The following is a 23,462-nucleotide window of genomic DNA, read 5'->3' on the forward strand; positions in this document are numbered from 1 at the left end:
GTTTTCTGCTTCATTGATACAGTTGTTTTTCTTGACTTCCCTTGTTCTAACTTTCCCTTCATTTTATTTCTTAAACATCCAGTTTGTCCCCTATCCCCGCTACTTAGTTTAAACGTAGCTGTGTTGCAGTAGCAAACCTGCCTGCCAGAATGCTGGTCCCCAACCTATTAAGGTGCAAACCATCTCTCTTGTATAATTTATGCTTACCACAAAACATACCCCAGTGATCCAAGAATTTAAATCCTTGCTTCCTGCACCAGTTCCCCAGCCACACGTTCAAGTCCATTATCTCCCTGAATAACATAACCATACAGCAGAAGAACAAACCCATCTGCCTCCCATGTCTGTGCTGATCATGGTGCCATTCTAAATTAATTCTATCTGCACATTGCCCATATACCATCTCATACCTGCCTATTTACATGTCTTGAAATGCCTCTTCAGTGTTGCTAACATATCCGATTCTACCACCTCCACTGGCAGCATGTTCCAGACACCTGCCCACTCTCTGAAAAAAATAAATTTCTCACATACCTCCTTTAAACTCTCCCACTCTTAAACCAATGTCCTCTAGTATTTGATATTTCTACCCAACAATCCACCCTATCAATGCCTCTTATAATTCTATATGTGTCTGATTTCCTTTAATTAATTCAGCATAAGAAATATAGTTCACCAGAATAGTTGTTGGACTTCTAGCATCCAATTCTGATCATACTGTAAAAACAATCTTGAGTCTGTTATTGATGGGATAAGAAAAATCCAGGCAGCAGTCAATTGAGCGATAAGAACCAGTATCATCCTTAGGGCAAGGTGAGATGTGAAAGAAGCTGCAAAGCCTGAGGCTGTTTCTTCAAGTGGCTATCATTGACATGGCCTGAGGAGACACACTATAGATGCGGTGTGATATTGATGCTCAGCTGAATTTCCACCTTCACCAATTGTTCCCTAATCTAGTGTAAAGAATCATATGCAATTCAGACAGGTTCATATAATGGACAGATGATCTGTCTGCAATAATATCAGCTAGAGTAGTAAAGGTGAAAATCTACCCTAAGTAGATTCACAAGGAAATGCACTTTGCTTTAATCCAGCCTTAAAGGGTTATAATGTTTCTAAAGTAAAGGAATATCAAGGTCTTAATTACTTGTTCTAGATACATATTTTAGTTTGTAACTCAAGTAGATGTTACTTTCTCCTTTCCAACGCATCTACGCTCAGCATTATTAGAATGCCCGTACTGTGGGTAATCAGCTTAGATTTTCAATTTGAATATGGGCAATTTGTGGTGTATGTCTAATGCACCAGGGCTTCAGCTGGAACTATACATACATATTTTCCAGTGGAGCACTGCAGCACTTTAATTTGAAACAGGATTTGAGCCTTAGACTGAAGATGCAGTGTGCTGCTATTTAACTTGCTACCCAGTCTCAAAATATATATTGCATGTATTTTCAAATAGTTTGCAGTAAAAATGTAATCCAATATCACACAATATCAGTATTTAAACCTCAAATTTTTGAATAAACTTAATTTACATCAGATAAATTACAACAATTCTCTTACATTTTTATTTTTCACACTCTAACTTTAAATAAATCTCCAGGGCATCAATCTCCCTTGTAAAGACTTTAATATTGATTCAATTAAATGTCAAACAGTACTTTGGCTTCACTAATGTAAAACTGAACTTGAGTACAATGAATGCTGCTACGCCCTAGATGGCAAAATTCCTCTTCCACATAAAATTATTTTATTGTGTAATTACATCACATCTGTTGTTAAGTTCTTTTTATTACAGCATTTTTTGTATATGTGGTGATTTTGTCAGTGTGAATGTCTGCATCCTTTCATCTTGAACCCACTGCAATAGTAGTAGGACCTCAATCACCTAACCTGACTGTATCTTTTGATATTTGTAACCAAGCACGATTATACTAGGCTTTCATTTCATCACACATTACAGCATACAAATTTATAAACTGATTTTTCAGAAATAATACAAAAGGGTATTATTCAGCTTGAGTAATTGAACAGTCAGATGATTGACATACGGATAATTGATTCTGCACTGTTCCTGCACTCAAATTTATAAAAGGAATTTGACTTCACTAGCCTGTGGTAAAAATAAGATGTGATGACTCTGTTTTCTATTATTGTACACATATGTGCAAATTAAAATCATACATTTCACAGATTTCCAAAACACAAAATCTTGTTAAACTCCTTGACAACAAAAATACTTTATGTTTAGGCCAGTTATCTAACTCGTTCTCATCAAGGAACTCAAATGTTGCTCAACAGAATATCACACTCTGGTCTCATGAATGTCACTCTGAGTTACCCAGATATGCTGCATGCTTAAACAAGAAAATTATCTTTCAGAGGAAAAACATTAGCTCTTAGTAGAGTTGTGATAGTAAAACACTTGATAAGTTCAATGTAATCAGGTAGAGTCATTGAAAGGGAAACCATATTTGACAAATTTGACATATATGACAACATGTGCTGTGGATAAAGGGGAATTGCTGGATGTACTGGTTTTAGATTTCCAGAAGCATATTATAAGATGCCAAATTAAAGGTTATTATGGAAAATAGAAGTTCGTGGATTAGGAGGTAACGTATTGGAATCGATAAGAGATTATGTTAGCTTTCACAAAGCAGAGAGTAGGCATAAATGTGATTTTTTTTTCACGTCGTCAAGATGTAACGAGTGATGTGCCATAGGGATTGGTGCTGGGATGTCAATTGTTTACAACTTATATAAATGACATAGATGCAAGAACAGAAGGAATCATTGCCAAATTCACTGATGACACAAAGACAATAGGAATGTAAGTTGTGAAAAAAACATGAAGCTACAAAATATATAGATAGGTGAAGGTGAGTGATTAAAGTATATTATTTAAATGGTATAAAGATTGTAAAATCCTGAGATGCAAGTGTGTCCTTATGCATGAATTACACAAAATTGTATACAGATAGTACAAGTAATTAAGAAAACTAATAGAATATTATAATTTATCACAAGGGGAATGGCGTACCAAGGGAGGAAGGTTATGCTTGACTTATAAAGGACATTAATGAGTCTGCATCTGGAATACTGTACACAGTATTAGTCACCTTATTTAAAGAAGGATACTAATATGTCGGAGGCAGTTCAGAGAAGGTTTACTAGACTAATACTTGAATTAGATTAGATTACTTACAGTGTGGAAACAGGCCCTTCGGCCCAAGAAGTCCACACCGACCAGCCGAAGAGCAACCCACCCAGACCCATTCCCCTACATTTACCCCTTCATCTAACAGTATGGGCAATTTAGAATGGCCAATTCACCTAACCTGCATGTTTTTGGACTGTGGGAGGAAACTGGAGCACCCGGAGGAAACCCACGCAGACACGGAGAGAATGTGCAAACTCCACACAGACAGTTGCCTGAGGCGGGAATTGAACCTGGGTCTCTGGCTCTGTGAGGCAAAGGTTGGATGGGTTGGTTTGAATCTGCTGGAGTTTAGAAGAGTAATAAGTGACTTGACTGGAACATATTAGGCACCAAGTGGTCTTGATGGGGTGAACATGGATAGAAGTTTCCTCTTGTGTGAGGATCTCGAGCTAGAGACCTTTGTTTTAAATCAGGCGTTGCCCACTTTAAACAGAGATTAGGCTTTATTTTCTCTCAGAAGGTTGAGTCTTTGAAACTCTTTTCAGTTGAAGGGTTATCAAAGGTAGCAGGATTACAGATTTGCATTGACAATCAGATTAACTATGATCATACCAACTGGCAGAGCAAGCTCAAAGGGCTGAATGACCTGCACCTAGTCCTAATTTATACATTTGTACGGTTCGTACTTAATCATTTTGCATAATCATTTTCATATTACAAACCATTGTCAGATTTCCCCACAAGTCTGTTATCTGGCTAAAGTGGAGGTTCGAAGCCTGCCTATTGTGTGGAAGTCTTTCAGCTGTGATTTTCCCCAGGTTGGCTACTCTGGCCAGATGGCAGTTCATCAGTCTGATTGTATGGAAGGTGGGTGAGCTCTCAAAGCAAGGGGACCATTAGCAGGCTCTCCCATTTGAAAGAACAGCAAACTACCTTTGCATAGTAAGTGAGGAAGAGGCCACAACAAGATTGAGGCATCCTCTCTCTAACTTCTTAAAGTTTACAATAAAAAAACTAAATCAGTACCCAGCATTGTGGATTGGATGGGAGTTGGTGCAGGAAATGGAACACTTCCACAACTGCAGTGGCTGCACTCGATGCCAAGAGGCTGCCATTCAAATTCTACTCAGCAATCCATAATGTCACAGTGGACATATTGGGCCCTAAACAAGGAGGATTAGCTAATTATTGCTTACAGTCAGGTAAATCTGTGCCCTCATTCATGCTATCCTACCTCTTGGAAAATGGCCCTGGCACCTGATGGGATGAAGATCGGGGTGGTTGGCTTGCTAGTTGGCAGCAGGAGATTTTACATTTGCTTGCTTTCCTCAGGTTTGCTGTTATTTTTTAATATATCAGTTAAAATCCAACATTAAGTTTAACGGTCTGAATGAATTCATAACAGCTGTAGTATTGCACAGACATCATTTAGGGTTAGAATCTCGTTTCTGACTAAGATGTCATCGGTACATAAAAAGCCTTGGAAAAAGTTACTTAACTATCATGTGACTTGTTGCAAATTTCCTCAGGATGATGACATACCTGCGATGGAGCAAAGACCAGCAACTGCAAGAGTGATAAAAGTTCAAAGTAGAACTCCAGATGCCATAGAACAAAGTAAGTCAATTTCATAAATCTCTTAAGCCTGGAGCCTGGTTGCTGTGTTGCGTCTGCCGACTGAAGCAGCTGCCAACAGCAGCAGTGCCATACTTGGATGCTGTTATTCAAGGCTTTTGAAAAATTGGCTGAGAGCCTTTTAAATTTAAGGGAGTTTCTCGAGGAATATATGGTCGAAGCTTGTTTTCTCTTTTTCAGGAGCAAAGACTTCATCTTGAAACACATGAGGCTGTTTCAAACTGCACAATCTAGTTTGCTCAGTTATAAAATTGCTATTAGTGTCTCACAGTTAATTCAAAGCTAAAATGTGAACAATTTATTTTGTATTTTAAGAAAATTAAAATGCAATGACTGTGTTTGTTTTTGCAGCATTTACCTTTCATTTCTGACTCGAATTGCAAAAATAATAAATAATTATATAATGTGCAGAAATGCCTGTAGAAATCCTGGAAGGATTATACAATTTCCAACCAAGTGTGAAAAGCTCATGAATTTATTCATCACTAAGATTGAGACTCTCTATGCGACTGCCTGCATTGCATCATTTCTTTCTCTTTTCCGAGAGTCCCTTACGTCCTGAAATGCCATCTGTCTGTCTCTCATATTTCTTGTTATACTGAACTGTGATGCTGAACTGAAGGTAATATCTGGCTAATGGTCCAGAAATCCTAACAGGCATATTGAATCCATGACTATATGACCTGAATATTCTTGAATATGGAGATGTCCAGCCAGAAGGAAAATAGTATCACAGTCCTGCTTTTAAAGGTTTTGGCCCCAAAACTAGCAACAAACATTTTGCAAGGAATGGGGTGGAACAGATGTGGGAACAGAGATAATTTGTAGTTTGCACATCCATCGCTCATGGAGGCAACTGCACCTGTTAAAGTGCCTTTAGTGAAATCCAGTTTTTGCATATAAGATATCCAAACCAAGATTCATGTAGTTTTGACTTAGGGTGAAGTCTAAAGCTGCTGCAATTCTTTAGAGGATATAGGGAATCCAGTTGGAGAGCTGGGTACAGTTTTGGATAGATCCAGAAATACCTTTCAGAGACATTGGAAAAACTGGATAAACTCAATGGAACTGTGAACATATGAAGGCACTTAAATGTTCTAGACTTTACATTTAACAAAAAACTGTCGAGTAAAAGTAAATCTGTGTTTGCTGTTTCAATCTCTGTTGACATAAGCCTGAAGGATATTATTGTAGGATTTGTGCTTCATGACTGATTTGATAACCTTTCATTATCACATAGTGACTATCTCTTCTCAGTTTAATTGTTATCAGTGAGATTATGAATAGAATTGCTTGTAAGAAATTAAGTTGAAGCTAATGGCAGTGAATGGGTCAATGGAAGTTTTTTTTTAAAGTAGTGACTTCATGGATAGACATTTAGAACATTATCTTATTTCACCTAATTATAGGTCCATGAAGAATACTTGAGTTAGCATGAGGTTATAGACCATAAGACATAGGAGCAGAATTAGGCCATTTGGCCCCCCAAGTCTTCTCTGTCATTCAATCATAGCTGATATATTCCTTAACACAATCTCCTGCCTCTGCTTGCAGCATTTGATCCCCTTACCAAGAAAGAACCTATCTACCTCTGTCTTAAATACTCTCCATAACTTAGCCTCCACAGTCCTCGGTGGATTCATCACTCACTGGCTGAAGAAATTCTTCCTCATGTCAATTCTAAAGGACCATCCCAACACTCTGAGGCTGTGCCTTTGGGTGCTAGTCTCTCCTCTTCTCCAGGTCCACTCTATCCAGGCCTCTCTGTATTCCGAAAGTTTCAATCAGATCCATCCCCTCCCATTCATTCTAAGCTCCAATGTTTACAGACCCAGAGGCCTCAACCACTCCTCATATGACAAGTCCTTCAACCCAGGGTCATTCTTGGAAACCTCTGGATCTCCAAGGCAGAACATTCTTCCTTAGAAATGGGCTCAAAACTGCTTACAGTATTCCAAATGCCAGAGCCTTAAGGTCTGGATTCAAGGCTATGGGCCAAGTGCTGGTAAATGGGATTATGGGAAGGCGATGGCCTAGTGGTATTATCACTCGACTATTAATCCAAAAACCCAAAATAATGTTCTGGGAACCTGGGTTTGAATCCCGCCTTGGCAGATGGTGGAATTTCAATTCAATAAAAAAATCTGGAATTAAAGGTTGACTGATGACTACGAAACCATTAGAGAAAGTGAGGACTGCAGATACTGGCGATCAGAGTCGAGAGTGTGATGCTGGAAAAGCACAGGAGGTCAAGCAGCATCTGAGGAGCAGGAGAATCGACCTTTCGGGCATAAGCCTTTCATTAGGAATGACCATGAAACTATTGTCAAGTGTCGTAAAAACCCATCTGGTTCACTAATGTCTTTTAGGTAAGGAAATCTGCCTTCCTTACCTGGTCTGGCCTACATGTGACTCCAGAGCCACAGCAATGCCATTGACTCTCAACTGCCCTCTGAACTGGCCTAGCAAGCCACTCAGTTTTATCAATTGCTAGAAAGTCACAAAGAAATGAAACCAGACGGACCACCTGGCATCGACCTTGGAACCGGAAAAGACAACAGTAAAAACACTGTCAAATTCCTTTCCTACCAGCATTGTGGGTCAATCCACAACAAGTGGACTGCACTAATTCAAGAAGGCAGCTCACCGCCACCTTCTCAATGGCAAATAGGGATGGACTATCAATGCTGGCCAGCCAGTGATGCCCTAGTCCCTCAAATGAATAAAGAAAAGAGTTTTTCTTTACTTAGAATCCCTACAGTGTGGAAACAGGCCATTCGGCCCAGCATGTCCATACCGACCTTCGAAGGTCAGGTATTTCTCACGTGTCAGTGCAGACGCGATGGGCTGAAAGGCCTCTTCTGTACTGTCTGATTCGATGAGTATTTCCATTTATCACAGGCTTCAATAATGATGTCCCAGCTCTCCAGGAGCTGCCAAGCAGAAGTTGGCAGCCTCTGGGTCCTAAAGGCAGTTTGTCGAGGCCTACTCCTCCACAATCCAACAGCAAGAAGGTTCGTCGTTTTCATTTGCTTCATGCAGGTCGGGAATTGTAGAGAGTTGCTTTGTGTATTAGAGACATGAGTAGAAGTGTGGCTTTTAAAGGCCGTAAGCTGGGACTGACTACCCCTGAATGGGACAGTTAAAGGCTCCTCCCCCAACCCAGCATGCATGTCGATGTGGTTACCCAGTCACTTTATTGCCCAAGACAGCAGCCAATGACGGATGTTGCAGTTGAGGTCCTTATCAGGTTCAGAAAGTCCCCAGTGGACCTCCTTGTCTAAACCTGTTGAGAAGGGGATGAGTATCTCTCCAGTGTCATCACATTCATCAAATGGAAAATTCCACCCTTGATGTATCCAGGTCGTTGCAACCTGGCCTCTCTGGCCCCTGACAACCCAGAAGGCTCTGGATAAGTCATTTTCTTTAAATTACAGTGGGTCCACAGCCATGTAAAAAAAAATGGATCTGCACATTTAAATCAATTGCCATTTACTCAGGGGGAAAGAAATAGAATTGCTGAACATTCTCCGGAGCTTCATTGCAAACATATGTGATTCTTCATCCACAGAGGTGTGTTTTCCAAATTTCCAACTTTGGAAACAGTAGCTAATTGTTATTTTTTCATTTCTATCTCTCTGCTGTAGGACATTGAGATCAATTTGATTCTGGCTGAAATGATGAATCAGCAGAGGTCAGAGATTGAAATGGGACCTTTCTGACTTTTTATATCCCTTTTCTGCTCCAAATGCAGAATTTATTTACTGATCCAGCTAGAAGTTCAATCTATTCTCGAAAAGGAATTTCAGAGTTGCAAGCTATTTCAAATTCTTAGATGGACAAATCAGTTAACCTTCGCTTGCCTCGGTGCAATATAGTGCAGCTGATCCTATTCCAACACTAAGATCTGATGCCTGAATACCCTGAACTCATTAAAATGGCTAGTTGGATAAAGACTTGTAGGCCTCGTGCTGTAAAACCAGAAACACCATACTGAACGAAGAAGGGCAAAATCCCTTGAAACTCAGTAGCAAAATAGTTCAAATGCATGAACTTTGTAGAGGACAATTGACATACAGAGGAAAGTAAACATTCTGAAAATGCCTTTTAAATGTGTATCACCAATGTAAATCTCGCATTACAAAGGTCACACCATGGCTTTTTTTGATCAGAGTACTTGAAACTGAACAGTTTAAAGAACAAAAGCAAATCCAGGGGAACAGCAATGGCTAAGCAGTGGATAAAATTATTTACTTATAAAATATATAGAAATATCATTGTAATTTTAAAATTAGGGGAAGAGGATTCTTCTGCTAGAAAATTGCTGGAAGAATGGAGGAACAGGTGCTGTTGAGGACAGGAGCCAAGTAAGAGAGGGTGGGTAGAGTCCCCACCATTTTCCCGTTGACAGGGAAGTAAGAGGATAGCCAATTGAGCCATTTGAGTAGCCAGTTATGGTTGTCATCTACATCTGATGGCATTTTGCTGGTGGTAGGTTGGCCCTTTACCATGTCAGGAGATAGCCTGTCAGCCCCTTGGTTAGGATAAGCCCAGGCTCTGCCCAGAGTGATAGTAGTGGCCCGTCACCTGTACTTAGCAGCCCACACTACCCTGCCAGGGACTACCTGACTGTCCCTGGCATCCTGCACCACAACCTTCCTGGCACACATACTATACTGAGGTAGTATATTGAATCAGCTGTGGAGGTTCAGGGCTATTAATTATCACTTATGTAAGTCATTATACATTTCAAGTTTTTATCATTCTCACTAGTATTCTGCTTGAAAATTGCGTCACAAGCAGTACATACAAAAAGCACTATATTGTAATAACCCGGTTTGTTCACTGGAGAGCAGTCTGCAGAAGATTAAAATTTTCCATTGCTATTTTCTAAATCACCACAAGATGGCAGCTGTTGTCAACCATACTGTGGTTTACAGTAAAAAAAACAGCAAACACTGAATTGTGGGACAGAAGAAGGGTTTTAAAAACTAGTGCTGAGGAAATCTTAAAAGCTGATACCACCAACTTTGTGGCTTTCCAAATGCATTTCTTTTGTATGTTTTGTCACTGTACATTGCTTATAATTTCCTCCCAGCAGTGTATCAGGTGTAAAATCAACTAGGAGAAAGTGAGGACTGCAGATGCTGGAGATCAGAGCTTAAAAACGTGTTGCTGGAAAAGCGCGCTAGAAAAGGATTCCTGAAGAAGGGCTTATGCCCGAAACATCGATTCTCCTGTTCCTTTGATGCTGCCTGACCTATCTGGTGTAAAACACAATTCCCAAAATAACTGACTGCTGTACAGCTCATCTGCCACAGAACTTCAGTTTATATCAAAGTAATAGCATTTATCATTAGTTCTGAAAACAAGGATACGCCTAGTAGGTCACAGGTCTGTGATTCTTGGCATTTGCAGGTCTAGGTCTTGCTATGCTCTTAAGAAGACAAGCTGAATGGGGAAAACTACATAAAAGTAGTCTGATCAGTCTCATGGGCCTCTCTGTGTTTGACTCTAGAGGGCACTTAATCGAAGTCTTTGTGCATGTAACCTGCTTCTCATTTTAGTTGTGGAATACATGAGAAGAAACATGAATACAGGAGTAATACATAGAGCCAAGAATGGAAAAGCAGAATATTTTTCAACATATTGTAATGCAAGGGGCGGCACGGTGCCTCAGTGATTAGCACTGCTGCCTCACAGTGCCAAGGACCCAGATTCAATTCCAGCCTCAGGTGACTGTCTGTGTGGAGTTTGTGCATTCTCCCCGTGTCCGCGTGGGTTTCCTCCAGGTGCTCCGGTTTCCTCCCACAATCCAAAGATGTGCAGGTTAGGTGAATTGGCCATGCTAAATTGCCCATAGTGTTAGGTGCATTAGTTAGGGCGGGGTGTGGGTTAGTCTTCGGAGGGTTGGCGTAGACTAGTTGGGCCGAAGGGCCTGTTTCCACACTGTAGGGAATTTAATCTAATCTTAATCTAAAACATGTCTTTACTAAAGACATTAAAAAATGTTTGAGAATTACAAAAGTAGATAGGAGAATGGATTTTATTTCATTTATACATATTTTTGGAACTACTATTTAATACATAGCATTGTATAATTACTATAATATTAATTTTATATGGTAATTTTGGATAACGGCTTGAATTTTTTTGATTAGATTCCCTACAGTGTGGAAACAGGCCCTTCGGCCCAACAAGTCCACACCAACCCTCCGAAGAGTAACCCACGCAGACCCATTTCCCTCTGACTAATGCACCAAACACTATGGGCAATTTAGCATAGCCAAATCACCTGACCTGCACATCTTTAGACTGTGGGAGGAAACCACACCACCCGGAGGAAACCCACGGAGAGAATGTGCAAAATCCACACAGACAGTCACACAAGGCTGGAATCGAACCTTGGACCCTGGTGCTGTGAGGCAGTAGTGCTAACCACTGAGCCACCATGCTGCCATTTACATTACACTTTAATATTTATCTTTGAAGGGTCTAATCATTTCAACATAGTGACTTTTATTGGTAAATTTGGTAGCTGTATTTTGCACAGTAAGATTCATAACAATGAAATGAGACACTAATTGATCTGTTTTTGTTAGTGTAAATTGGGAAAGAATGCTGGTTAGGGCACAGGGATAATTTATTGCTTTTCTTTGAATAATCTACATTGAACTTTAGTTTTCCACTTGAATCACCAAGGCAAGCAAATGAAACCCTTAAAAATCACCTAATTGCCAGAACCTCCAATAGTATACTATTCTTGTCACTGCTGTGTTGTATTGGAATGTTAGCCTATTGGACGTGTTCACATTTCATAGCTCTCTCATTTCTAAATTGGAAGGGCAAGAGTTACTGATGAAGCTGTGTTAACTCAGGAATTTTATTCTACTTCTCACTGGAACTCTTTAGTGTTTTCCTTAAGATCATAGTTGTATTTTTATTCTACTTTATATCCTTGTCCTGCCTCTCTACCACCATATAATTCTACAGTTGAGAAATTAAATCTCACCTTAGATTACGAGTGCCATTTTGCATGTTCCTACAACAGGTGATTTACTTAAGAAGGCAGGAAAAGCCTTTGTTGATCTTGTTATCATGAGATGCTCCACTTGGCAGCTTATTCAATCTCTGATACCCCAATGAGTCATTATGGATATTTTGTGTGTATCTCGGCTGCGAGTGCCATGGCTGGAGCATGGAGCTACTCCCTGGATGAATTTACAATGAGGCATACATTACTATCATCATACTTCTGTGCTATTAATAAAATATGACCTCTGTGAGCAATTTAAATTGCCAGCAGAACTGCAGTGATTCACAACCTTGAAATACAAGTTGAAACTATAAAGGAAAATCTGCCATTCCAACATTCCCAGCAGGGAGCGTCATATGAAGGGAATGTGGATCTGGGAGGAAGGGATACATTAATGCGATCTTATCTACAACATATTCTCAGTACCATGAGAATTCTCATTGGGAGCACAGCAATCTGAAAATTTATTTCATGTCAACAAACACAAGTGTAAACACTGCTCTTTGGAGGGACTCTTCTTTTTAAAGGCATCAAACTGTAACCATACAGATTGTCTTCTAAATCACAACAGTGTCTTCACTTCAAAAATCCTTCATTATATATATAAAGCACTTTGAGACATTCTGAGGTGGTGAAAGGAGCTATGTAAATACAAGTTTTTCTCTACTCGAACTTGCATCTGCAACAAAAACAACGACGACAGCAAAAAAACCTTCACATTTTAACAAAGTGGCTGATGTTACAAAGGTATTTGCAAAGCAGAAGGTTGAAAAGGGTGTTGGAGAAGTGTCTTTGGCTAGCACATTCTATATCTTTGCACTCTTTCAAAGCAGATCTGCAATAAATCATCTAAATCTCATGGACCAAATGGAAAAGGGTTTGGAGTCAGCAGGATTCTTTGATGCTGTGATGCCTCCCCAGATCTGTGGAGAATAGCAATAGTATTACATGCAATGAAATCCAATATCTTTTTACCTGACAACCTATACATTTGCTGTGTGATGGTTATTGTCGGTAGTGACGTGCATTGCACACTTTCTTTTCCTGAAAAGTGAAGAGCATTCAAGAAGGATTCCAATGATTCTCTCTGTTTCCTGATAAGATTTTCTTGAATAAATAAAGGAAGTAATATTGGAATTATTCAGGGATCACCTATTTTAATCTGAACTCAGCTCCTTTGGCAACTGCTAGTATTATATATAAATACCTTTGATGTATATATAAAATACATGTGTAAATTACATAGAGATTGTACAACCTGTAAACAAATGCTTCTCTTTCTGATAGACTTCTGCTTATTCTGATAAGAAAAAGATCCAAAGCCTATGGTGATATGGCTGTCTTTTGTTTGTATTCGAATTGATACCCTTATTGCCTACATTTGATTTGCTGAGGTGGCAGGTTAGCTATGTTGAATGGCATGATTGTTTTTGTATTAGCCTTCATCTTAGGCCCATCTGTTTTACATTAGTCAGACTTCACAGCCAAACGTTGCTGCCCTTCCTCTATCCTGACACTTGTAGCCCCCCCCACCCCCCCTCCATTATCAAAGTAAGCACAAAGAACTGCCTGGGTTAGCCTTACAGCTGTGCTTTACAGCTTGGAACTATTACCACAAAACAAGTAACACAGAACTTGAACCAGCACACATTCCTATTAGTTCCATATGTATTGTGAACTGTTCCATCAACAGTTTTGACATTAAATGTGATGTAGTCAGATCAGTATATAAAAGTGTTCAATAACATGGGATGGAATTTTCACTCCCTGCTGTGGTGAGAGCAGTGGAGGTCAGCAAAATACAAGGAGAATGAAGCAATTATTAAAACATTAAGAAAAAGTTTTGCAATTTTCTCCTTGAACCTTAAAATGGTGACTTCAGAATCTTGCCATCAAGTTGTGACTACTTATTTCCATGTAGTGCATTACATTGGTACCCCAACTCACTTTATTTGTACCCTACTTCCAATTCTTTAATTCCTTCTTACTTTGGGAAGGAAAAAAGGCACAAATTCATGACTTTATTCAGGTAACCAGCAGCTGCAGCCCACCAATTGGTTGTTCTGGCCCACTTCCAAATGTTTCTTCATTATAATATCCCTAGATCCTCCATGACATCATAATGAAAGCTGTCAGGCCAATCTCACACCACTTTGGCACTTTGCTTTGGAGTTCGTGGATACCCTGTGACTCGCAAGCTTCTGCCAGGTTTCTTTACATACAGGGTCCCAGGATGCATCTCCTAACTCTTGGCTTGCTTTCTTAACACTCACTCACTTTGCAATTACTTTGCAGTCTCTGTCTACTTCACATTACTATCTTAGCACATGATGATTTACTTTAGTACTGAATTACAATAGGCAGTTCACATTGCTTTTTAGCATAGAGGAAGAGGCAGGACACTTGTCACAATGGGGAGCACTGAATAACCAAGGGGGTGGACATGTCATTGTATTGGACTGTGCTATATTAAAGTAACACATGCAGCATGTGCCAGCAAATTATGGACCAAACACACTACATGTGCTTCCAGCACGTGGCTACATGGGAAAGTTGAAGGGGAGCAGTCCTTAGTGAGGTGAGGTTTAGCTGCAGTCAGGCAGCTGGTACTGTCACAGTCAGTCGAAGGACTTACCTGATTTCAGATCCATGGGGCTGGCTCCAGTCAATCACACACTTGGTCCTACCAGACTGCAAAGATGCTTGTCCCTGCAGTCCAGGGATTCAGCTGTAGTCAGACCTACAAGTTAAGAGCAACCAATCTGAGAACAACAGTCAGTCCAGGTGATAGGCCACAGTTAGTCCTGGGGTCTTGGTCAGTAATGCTCAGGAGGCTTCTTGGTGAATGTTGATGGAGGTCCTGGGGTAAGCAGGCAACTCCATGCATGGGCTTCACTGTATTCAGTCAGTGAGAGATTGGTGACGGTGACAGTGACAGAGACTTCTCACTGATGAAGATTACTCTCGCCTCTACATGAGGACAATGTAGTACCAGTAAGGGTTTGGGAATCTCCAAAGCCATGATCTTGGAGGTTAAATTGGGCACCTGATTGGGTCTACAAAATTGAAGGGGCATAGAGTGGAATAAACTTTTTCCCTTAGCAGAGGGTCAATTATCAGGGGGTCATAAAGTTTAAGAAAAGGGGCAAGATGTTTATAGGGCTTTAAGGAGAAATATTTTCATCCAGAGGTTGATGGGTATTTGGAAATCTGAAAATGCTTGAAATGGTTGTAGAGGCAGGCATCCATGCAGAAGTTAAGAACTATATAGACTTCAAACCCCACAGCACACAAGGCTACAGACTTGGGAAATGGGATTTAGAGTAGATAGGTGCTTAATGAATGACACATACATGATAGGCCAAAGGGTCTCTTTCTATGCTGTGTACTCTCGGACTATAAATTGAATATAAGAAGCTCAAGATAAGGCCTTAGAGATCACAGGAACAGAAACAAAAGAGAGCAAGATGAATGGAGGGAGCAGGATTTTTGTATCTCAGTTGAACTCACTTTACAATGTCAAATCATGAGACAACAGTGAAATAACTACATAAAACAGCTAACACAACAAAGTGGGTAGAGTAACTTAGTTCAGGCTCTGCAAGAAGCAGTTGCAGTAATCATAGAGTCAGAGATGTACAACACAGAAACATGCCCTTCAGTCTAATTTGACCAGATACTCTACATTAATCTAGTCCCACTTGCCAGCATTTGGCCCATATCCCTCCAAACCCTTGCTGCTCAAATAGCCATCCACATGCCTTTTAATTTTTGTAATTGTACCATCCTCCACCACCTCCTCTGGGAGCTCATTCCATATTCACACCATCCTCTGCATGAAAACATTGCTCCTTAGGTCCCTTTTAAATCTTTCCCCTCTCACCTTAAACCTATGCTCTCTAGTTTTGGACTTCCCTATCGTGGGAAAAAAGACCTTGTCTATTCACCCTATCCATGCCCCTCATGATTTTATAAACTTCTATAAAGTCACCGCTCATCCTTTGACGCTCCAGGGAACATCAACCTATTCAGTCTCTCCCTATAGCTCAAATCCTCCAACCCTGGCAACATCCTTGTAATTTTTTTCTGAACCATGTCCAGTTACACAACATCCTTCCTATAGCAGGGAGACCAGAATTGAATGCAGTATTCCAAAGGTTGCCTATCCAATGTCCTGTACAGCCACACCATGACCTTCCAACTCCTATACTCAATACTCTGACTGTCCACTTATTCAGTAAAGCTGTCCATCCTTCAATTGAGCTTACCGAGTGCTTCTGACAAACCTGCCTGCTGTTCCTGTATCTGTCTGCATTTTGCTGAGGTCATGAATGGCTGAGACCATTTGATCACGTTCTGCCTGGGACTGACTAGGTGTCCAGTTTCTGGTAATCCCCTGGGTGCTTTTGGCCAGCTGCAGAGACATGTCAGTGACATGCTCACCAAATTGTGCACCCAATTCTAATCGAGATAAAGTAACCATTGAAATAATTCTGAGCTGGTTCAGGAGAGATTATTAAGAAGATTCCAGAATACGTAATCGGACAGAGAATATAGAAAGGGTCAAGAACCTAACTTCAAACACAGCAAATAAGGGGATAAATATGAAAAGAGAGTAGTCAATGCAGAGCCGAGGGTGTTGTACTTAAATGTGCACGTTATACAAAACAAGGTAAATGAAATTGAACACAACCACCTGATGAAGAAGCAGTGCTAGTGCTTCTAAATAAACCTGTTGGACTACTAGCTGGTGTTGTGAGATTTTTAACGGAGATTGAAATTGGCAGGTACAGTGTTGTGGGTATCACAGATGTGGCTGATCAGGGTCAGAAACTAACTATCCAAGGGTACTCATCCTAATGAAAGGATGGACAGGTGGACAGAGGGGTTGGGGTTGCCATTTAAGAAATTAGAACCTTAAAAAGTAGGCTCCCTTCCAATAAACTCTGGCCAGCTCCTCTCCCTCATGTCTTTGTAGTTATCGTTACTGAATTATGATATTGTTGCATCTGATTCAAGCTTCTCCCTCTCAAACTGCTGGGTGAATTCTATTGTATTATGGTCACTTCCCCTTGGGGTTCCTTCTCCTCAGGTGAAGCTTTTATTGATAGAGGGATTCAGTTTCGGAACCATGAGGTCATGCTGCAGCTGCACAAAACTCTGATGCGGCCGCACTTGGAATATTGCATACAGTTCTGGTCATCGCATTATAGGAAGGATATGGAAGCTTTGGAAAGGATTCAGAGGAAATTTACTAGGATGTTGCCTGGTACGGAGGGCAGGTTTTATGAGGAAAGACTGAGGGATTTGAGGCTGTTTTTGTTAGAGAGAAGAAGGTTGAGATGTGACTTAATTGAGACATATAAGATAATCAGAGGGTTAGATAGGGCAGAACCTTTTTTTCGGAGGTAATGGCTATCACCAGGGGACATAGCTTTAAATTGTGGGGTGATAGATATTGGACAGATGTCAGAGGTAGTTCTTTACTCAGAGCGTCGTAGGGGTATGGAACGCACAGCTTGCAACAGTAGTAGACTCACCAAATTTAAGGACATTTAAATGATCATTGGATAGGCATATGAACGAGAATGGAATAGTGCAGATTAAATGGACTTCAGATTGGTTCCACAGGTCAGTGCAACATTGAGGAGTGAATGGTCTGTACTGCACTGTTATGTTCGATGTTCTCAAGCTCCTTATTCAAATCTGCCTCATTACACATCACCAGATCCAAAACTGCCTGTTCTCTAATGGAGTCTACCACAAGCTGCTCCTAAAAGTCCATCTCTGATAAACAGTCCATGAATTTCTTTTCTTGGATCCACTACCAACCCGATTTTCCCAGACCACCTTTATGTTGAAGTCCCCCATGATTGTATGCGTCTTCTCCCTCCTAATTTATTTTCTGGCTCACATCCTGACTACTGCTGGGACACTGTCCATAACTCCCATCAGGGTCTTTTTTTTTCTTTGTGGTTCCTCAACTCTACCCAGACAGATTCTTCTCCTTCTGATCCTATGTCACTTCTTGCTATAAATCTAAATTCATTTCTTGCTAACAAGGCACCTCTGTCCATCTGCCTGTCCTTTTGATAGAACACCTATCCTTGGATATTTGGTTCCCAGCTCTGATTACCTTGCAGCTGTGTCAATTTTAATCTGTGCGACAAGCTCATTTAAGTACAATTCTCTCAGTCCTGCATTGACAGTCCCCTTCTCATAGTTGTCCCCTTATCTTCTGTTCATAGTCTCTGGCCTATTACATGTTCTGGAAACTTTAATAATCTCTCCTGAGCCCTCCAACTGTTTCCATAATTTTCTATGCAATTGAACCCACCCCTACTGCTAACTAGTCGAAAGCTCTATCGACAGTCCTCGTTATTTCAATCAACCAGAACTCTGGTACCTGCATGACTCAGCTATAGGAGATAGTGAGGTCTGCAGATACTGGAGAATCAGAGTCGATAAAGTGTGGCACTGGAAAAAGCACAGCTGTAGCCTGTCCCATCAGAACAGCTCCATCCTTCTTCAGAACTGATGTATTCCATGCATTTGAATGTGTTTCTCCCATATCAACGTTTGAGCCACGCTTTTACTTCTTAATCTTATCGACCCTGTACCAATTTGTTCATGGCTCAGATAGTAACCAGAGATTATTACCTTTTTGATTCTGCCTTTTCATTTCGCTCATATTCACTCCACAGATCCTCTCACTTTCTGTCCATTGATACCTACATGGGCCACAACTGGATCTATCTATACCACTCCAAGTTCCTCTGCAGCCCAGATGAGATGCCCGAACCCAACACCAGGCAATTAACACGGCTTTTGGGACTCTCAATACTGGCCACAGAAAACAGTGTCTATTCCCTGGACTGTATTATCCCTGATTACAATGACATTCCTTTTTCTCCCTCTTCTGGAATGCTTTTAGTTTGCAAGAGCTTTAGTTTGACATAGTTCTTCAATATTTATGAACTACATAAGTGTTTTTCTTTAGCTTATATAGCTTCTTGCATTTTCCACATTGATATTCAAAGTGTGATGTACAGGCTTATGGCACAATACTGTCAGTTCAAGGAGCTCAGCAACTATTAGCATGTTGCACTGCACGTGAGCAGAACATAAAAAGGAGTGATTGCTTCAGCTGCCAATTGAAATGAGTTGCTTCATCTCATGTCATTTTAATTTCGTATTAATTATTATTAATAATATTAATTTAAATCATTGCTAGCTACATGGGAGTAACTTTTAACTCATGTCTGTTAAATAAATTCCATTAATCTGTTAACTTCAGTCCTTTCCTTCCTGCCTTCAATTTTGCCAATGAAAAGCATTCTTCCCAAACTCTGTGTTATTACAAGAGGTCTGAGAATGGATAATTTTGCTCTCATTTTACAACCATAAAAATAGATTAGAAAAACATTTAATATACAGTGTGAGAACTGTGGGGTACACTTTCAGCAGAGTGTAGCAGCCACCATATTGGTACAGGCATCTAAACACCTTCCAGAGCCTGCAGTCCTCTGCATTAAGCAAGCATTGTCAACATCATTTGCAAGAAAGGGGTCTAGAATCTTTTTTTCATGTCTCCTTTCCAAACTGTTTTGCTCTGAATGCAGCTGGTATCTATCTATATCTCACATTTTATTAATCAACAATTCTTAAAAGGACCAACAAGAGACTGATCACCATTTAAACTAAGTTTTGTAAAATATACCTATCAACATGTGAACTTGAATTTAACTCTGAAGAATGTCAAATTTGAATTGTTTTAAAAGCAGGTCTGTGGAAATGGAAGGAGCAGGGCCTGTTGTCAGCTCCTACTCAGTCCCCTTCTAATCTTGGCGCCAACACTTTCCGAGTCATACTTGAGGTCCACTATGGCAACACAACAGGCAGGAATTGATCATATTTCACTGACAAGCACTTTCAGAACACCCAGCGTGTGTCTGCAGATATCCAGTCTCATAAATAAAGTTCAATATTGCACGTACCTCAGGTTTATCCATTACAGTGAAGGGACAGAATTTAGAAGTCCAATATTACCATTTCAGCAGAATTTTAGTTAGAATAAAAGTTGTCTTAAAATTACATAATCTTCAATACTTAGAACATTTTGAAGAGTGCTTCTTTTTGGCTTTTGAACAATTTTATTGCTGAATTAATTTCTTTACAATACTTTGGCAAAAATGCTTGAAGCAATGTTTTGTGAATCAAATCTGATAATGTGAGAAAGTAAAATTGATTATTTGGTGTAAACAGACATTAGCCCTGAGCTTCTGTGAGAGTTCTCTCCATTTCTTTGCAGAAATTTGAGAGAATCTTGGAGCCTCTGAACAAATGGAATAGGTAAAAATTAAGGGAGCGTTGATAGTGTAATGACGGTGTTACAGGGCTATTAATTCAGAACCCCAGGTTAAAATGCTTGAGGGTCAAGAGTTCAAATCCCACCATGGCAGATGGTGAAATTTGAATTCAATAAAAATCTGGATTATCTAGCCTAATTACAGACACGTAGCCTCTGTCAATTGTTCTAAAAATCTATCTGGTTAATTGATTTTCTTTAGGGAAGGAAATCTGCCTTCATGTGTCTCCAGACTCACAGCAATGTGGTTGACTCTTAGCCCCCACCTCTATATAATTAGAGATGAGCATTAAAAGTTGCCCTGACCAGTGATACCCACATTCCGTGAACAAATAAAAAGTGAAGACGCCATTTGCAGCCTTTTCTGAGGACCGTTCCATAGACATGGCAGGAGATTGCTTGAGTAAGTCCTTGTTAAAATTTAAAAGACCATGATTAAAGAACAATTCAATCAACTAGTGCCTTCTTTAAAGATATATTACAATAACGCAGGCATGAGAAATGTATTCCACAACTGGAATGCAAACAAATGCATAAAACTGTACAAGGAGTCAAAAACAATTATGGAAAATCATGCAACCACTGTGGAGGACCTTTTTAGGAAAGGGAAACCATTGAAAAAGGAGTTGGAGAATCTCAAAAGCATAGTGCAATTATGGCTAAAGTGAGGAAGTGGAAATGTTTCTCAATGAGTACTTAGCTACCATATTTACAACAATTGAAGGAAATTGTTAAGGTTATGAATACATAAAACAATAATCATGCATTAGTAAGGAAATAATTAAAGAACTAAGAACAGTAACAGCACAGCAAAGCCTCTTTGGCCCACTAAGTCTGTACCAACACATGACACCCTTCTAAACTAAAAACCTTTTGCCTCAATGCAGTCTGTTTCCCTCTCTTGCCTGCCTGTTTTCATATATCCATCAAGATGCAACTTAAGCATTGCTACTCCATCTGCTTTTATCACTCCTCTGGCAGTGTGTTCCACCTACCATTCTCTGTGTAAAAAAAAATCCTTCATCTCTTTAAAACTCACCCCTTTTTACCTTAAACCTACGTCTTCTGGTATTTCTACCCTGGGAAAAAGATTCCAATGACCCATTCTAGCCATGCCTCTCAATTTTGTAAACTTCTATCAGATTGCCCCTCAGCCTCTGACACTCAAGTGAAAACAAATGAAGTTTGTCCAATCTCTTCTCATAGCTAATATCCTCCAAACAAGGCAACATCCTGGTAAACCATTTCTATTCCCTTTCCAAAACCTCTACATCCTTCTGATAGGGTGGCAACCAGAATTATATGTAATATTTTGAAATACGGCCTTACTAAAGTTCTGTAAGTGCAACATGATTTGCCAATTTGTGTATTCATGCCATAGCTACTTGACTAACTTATCCACTTTTTTTTGCCACTTTCAGTGTACTATGAAACTATACACCTAAATCCCTCTATGTTAGTGCTTCGAAAGATTCTGCTATTCACTGTATACTTGCCTTCTGCATTAGACCTTCCAAAATGCATTAACTTGCATTTGTCTGGATTTAATTCCATCTGCCTTTCCTCCACTCAAGCTGTATCCTCTGGCAATCCTCCTCACTATCTGCAGGTCTTCTACAAACTTACTAAATCTAACCATCTGCATTCTGCTCCAAATTATTTATATATCACTAATAAGTGCCCTAGCACAGAACCCTTTGGAACACCACTGGTCACAATCTCCAGTCAGAGAAACAAGCTTCCACTGCTATTCTGTCTATAGTCAAGTCAGTTCTGTATCCATCTTACCAGCTCACTACTGATCCAATGTGGCTTCACCCTCTGTATTGACTTGCCATTAAGGACATTGTTAAAGGCCTTGCTAAAGTTTGACAATGCCCTAAATCATCTTTGTCACTGCTTCAAAGAACTCAATCAAATTTGAGAAACGCAACATTCCCCTCACAAAGCCATGCTGCCTACTTCTAATAAGTCCATATTTTTCAAAATGTGAGTAAATCCTGACCCTAAGAATCTTCTCCAAATATTTCTTTACCAGCAACGTAAGGTTTACTGGGCTGTAATTTCCCATATCATCCCTGTTGACCTTTTTAAAGCAGCAACATTGGCTATTCTCCAGTCCTTTGGGACCTCTCGTGACTAAAGAGGATACAGACATTTCATATAAGACCCCAATAATTTTCTACCTCAGTATTCTGGAATAGATTCAAAACAAAAGTTCTAAATAAAGCAAAAAAAAACTTATAAAAATAGTAATCACTGCTCCAAGAAAAATAGAGGAAATCAGCTCAAGCACTGAAAAAAAAACTCAAAAAAAAGGAACAGCTCTCACAGTCATGATTCTCTATCATGCACCATTTTGGATGTTTTCATGAACTACAGTTAAACTTGAAAGCATTCAAAAAAGATTTACACGTATGTTGCCGGGTTTGGAGAATTTCATCTATACGGAGAGGCTGAATAGGCTGGGGCTATTTTCCCTGGAGATTCAGAGGCTGAAGGGTGACCTTATAGAGGTTTATAATATCTTGAGCAGCATGGATTGGGTCAATAGCCAAAGTCTTCTTCCTAGGGTAGAGGAGTCCAAAACTAGAGGGCATAGGTTTACAGTGAGAGGGGAAAGATTTAAAAGGGACCCAAGGGACAATGTTTTCATGCAGAGGAACAAGCTGCCAGAGGAGGTGGAGGAGTTTGGCATAATTACAACATTTAAAAGGCATCTGAATCGATATATGAATAGGAATGGTTTAGAGGGATATGGGCCAAATGCTGCCAAATGGGACTAGATTAATTTAAGATATCGCAGCATGGATGTGTTGGACCAAAAGGTCTGTTTCTCTGCTGTACAATTCTGTGACTCTATGAGAGCCCATCTAGTCCTGGGGAATTGTCTAATACTTTTCAAAATACCCAACACCACATTTTTGGGGATTTATCTATTTTTAATCCCAGTGCCAGATGTTGCACATAAAACATTGAAGGAATTGGGAGAAGGACTTTGTGTTTCTTTTCCAATCTGTTTTCATTGCTTTTGATTCAGATGACCGCAAATGAATCACACAATGGTTGTCTTCTGTAGCAGGCAGTGTGTCTTAACTGACAGTGCACAAGTGTAGACAAGCCATGCATACACTGGAAACATCCAGACAATGTACCACCTTCCATTAGATTGGCAGGATTCCTAGTGAGGAAGGGTCCAATCAACTTTGTGCATATGTTTCTGCAGGGAGATGTTCCCCAACTACAAAGGTCATCAC

The 23,462-nt window shown here is 40.0% G+C and overlaps 1 protein-coding gene across 9 annotated transcripts in view; it reads left to right on the forward strand.

Moving 5' to 3' along the window:
* The window catches only part of kiaa0586 (KIAA0586 ortholog), a 515,789-nt gene that overhangs the window by 456,815 nt on the left and 35,512 nt on the right, over positions 1-23,462 (forward strand). For 6 of the 9 annotated variants that reach the window (XM_043697759.1, XM_043697766.1, XM_043697760.1 and 3 more), the window contains one exon: positions 4,696-4,783. In XM_043697759.1, the coding sequence (XP_043553694.1) occupies positions 4,696-4,783 (88 nt within the window). Of the gene's footprint in view, positions 1-4,695; positions 4,784-4,981; positions 5,065-18,541; positions 18,682-20,407; positions 20,609-23,462 lie in introns of those variants that run through there. The other 3 variants (XR_006312780.1, XM_043697763.1, XM_043697767.1) reach the window with 3 other exon arrangements.

The sequence above is a fragment of the Chiloscyllium plagiosum genome, chromosome 10 (assembly GCF_004010195.1).
Source record: "Chiloscyllium plagiosum isolate BGI_BamShark_2017 chromosome 10, ASM401019v2, whole genome shotgun sequence".
In the NCBI taxonomy this organism is placed as follows: domain Eukaryota; kingdom Metazoa; phylum Chordata; class Chondrichthyes; order Orectolobiformes; family Hemiscylliidae; genus Chiloscyllium; species Chiloscyllium plagiosum.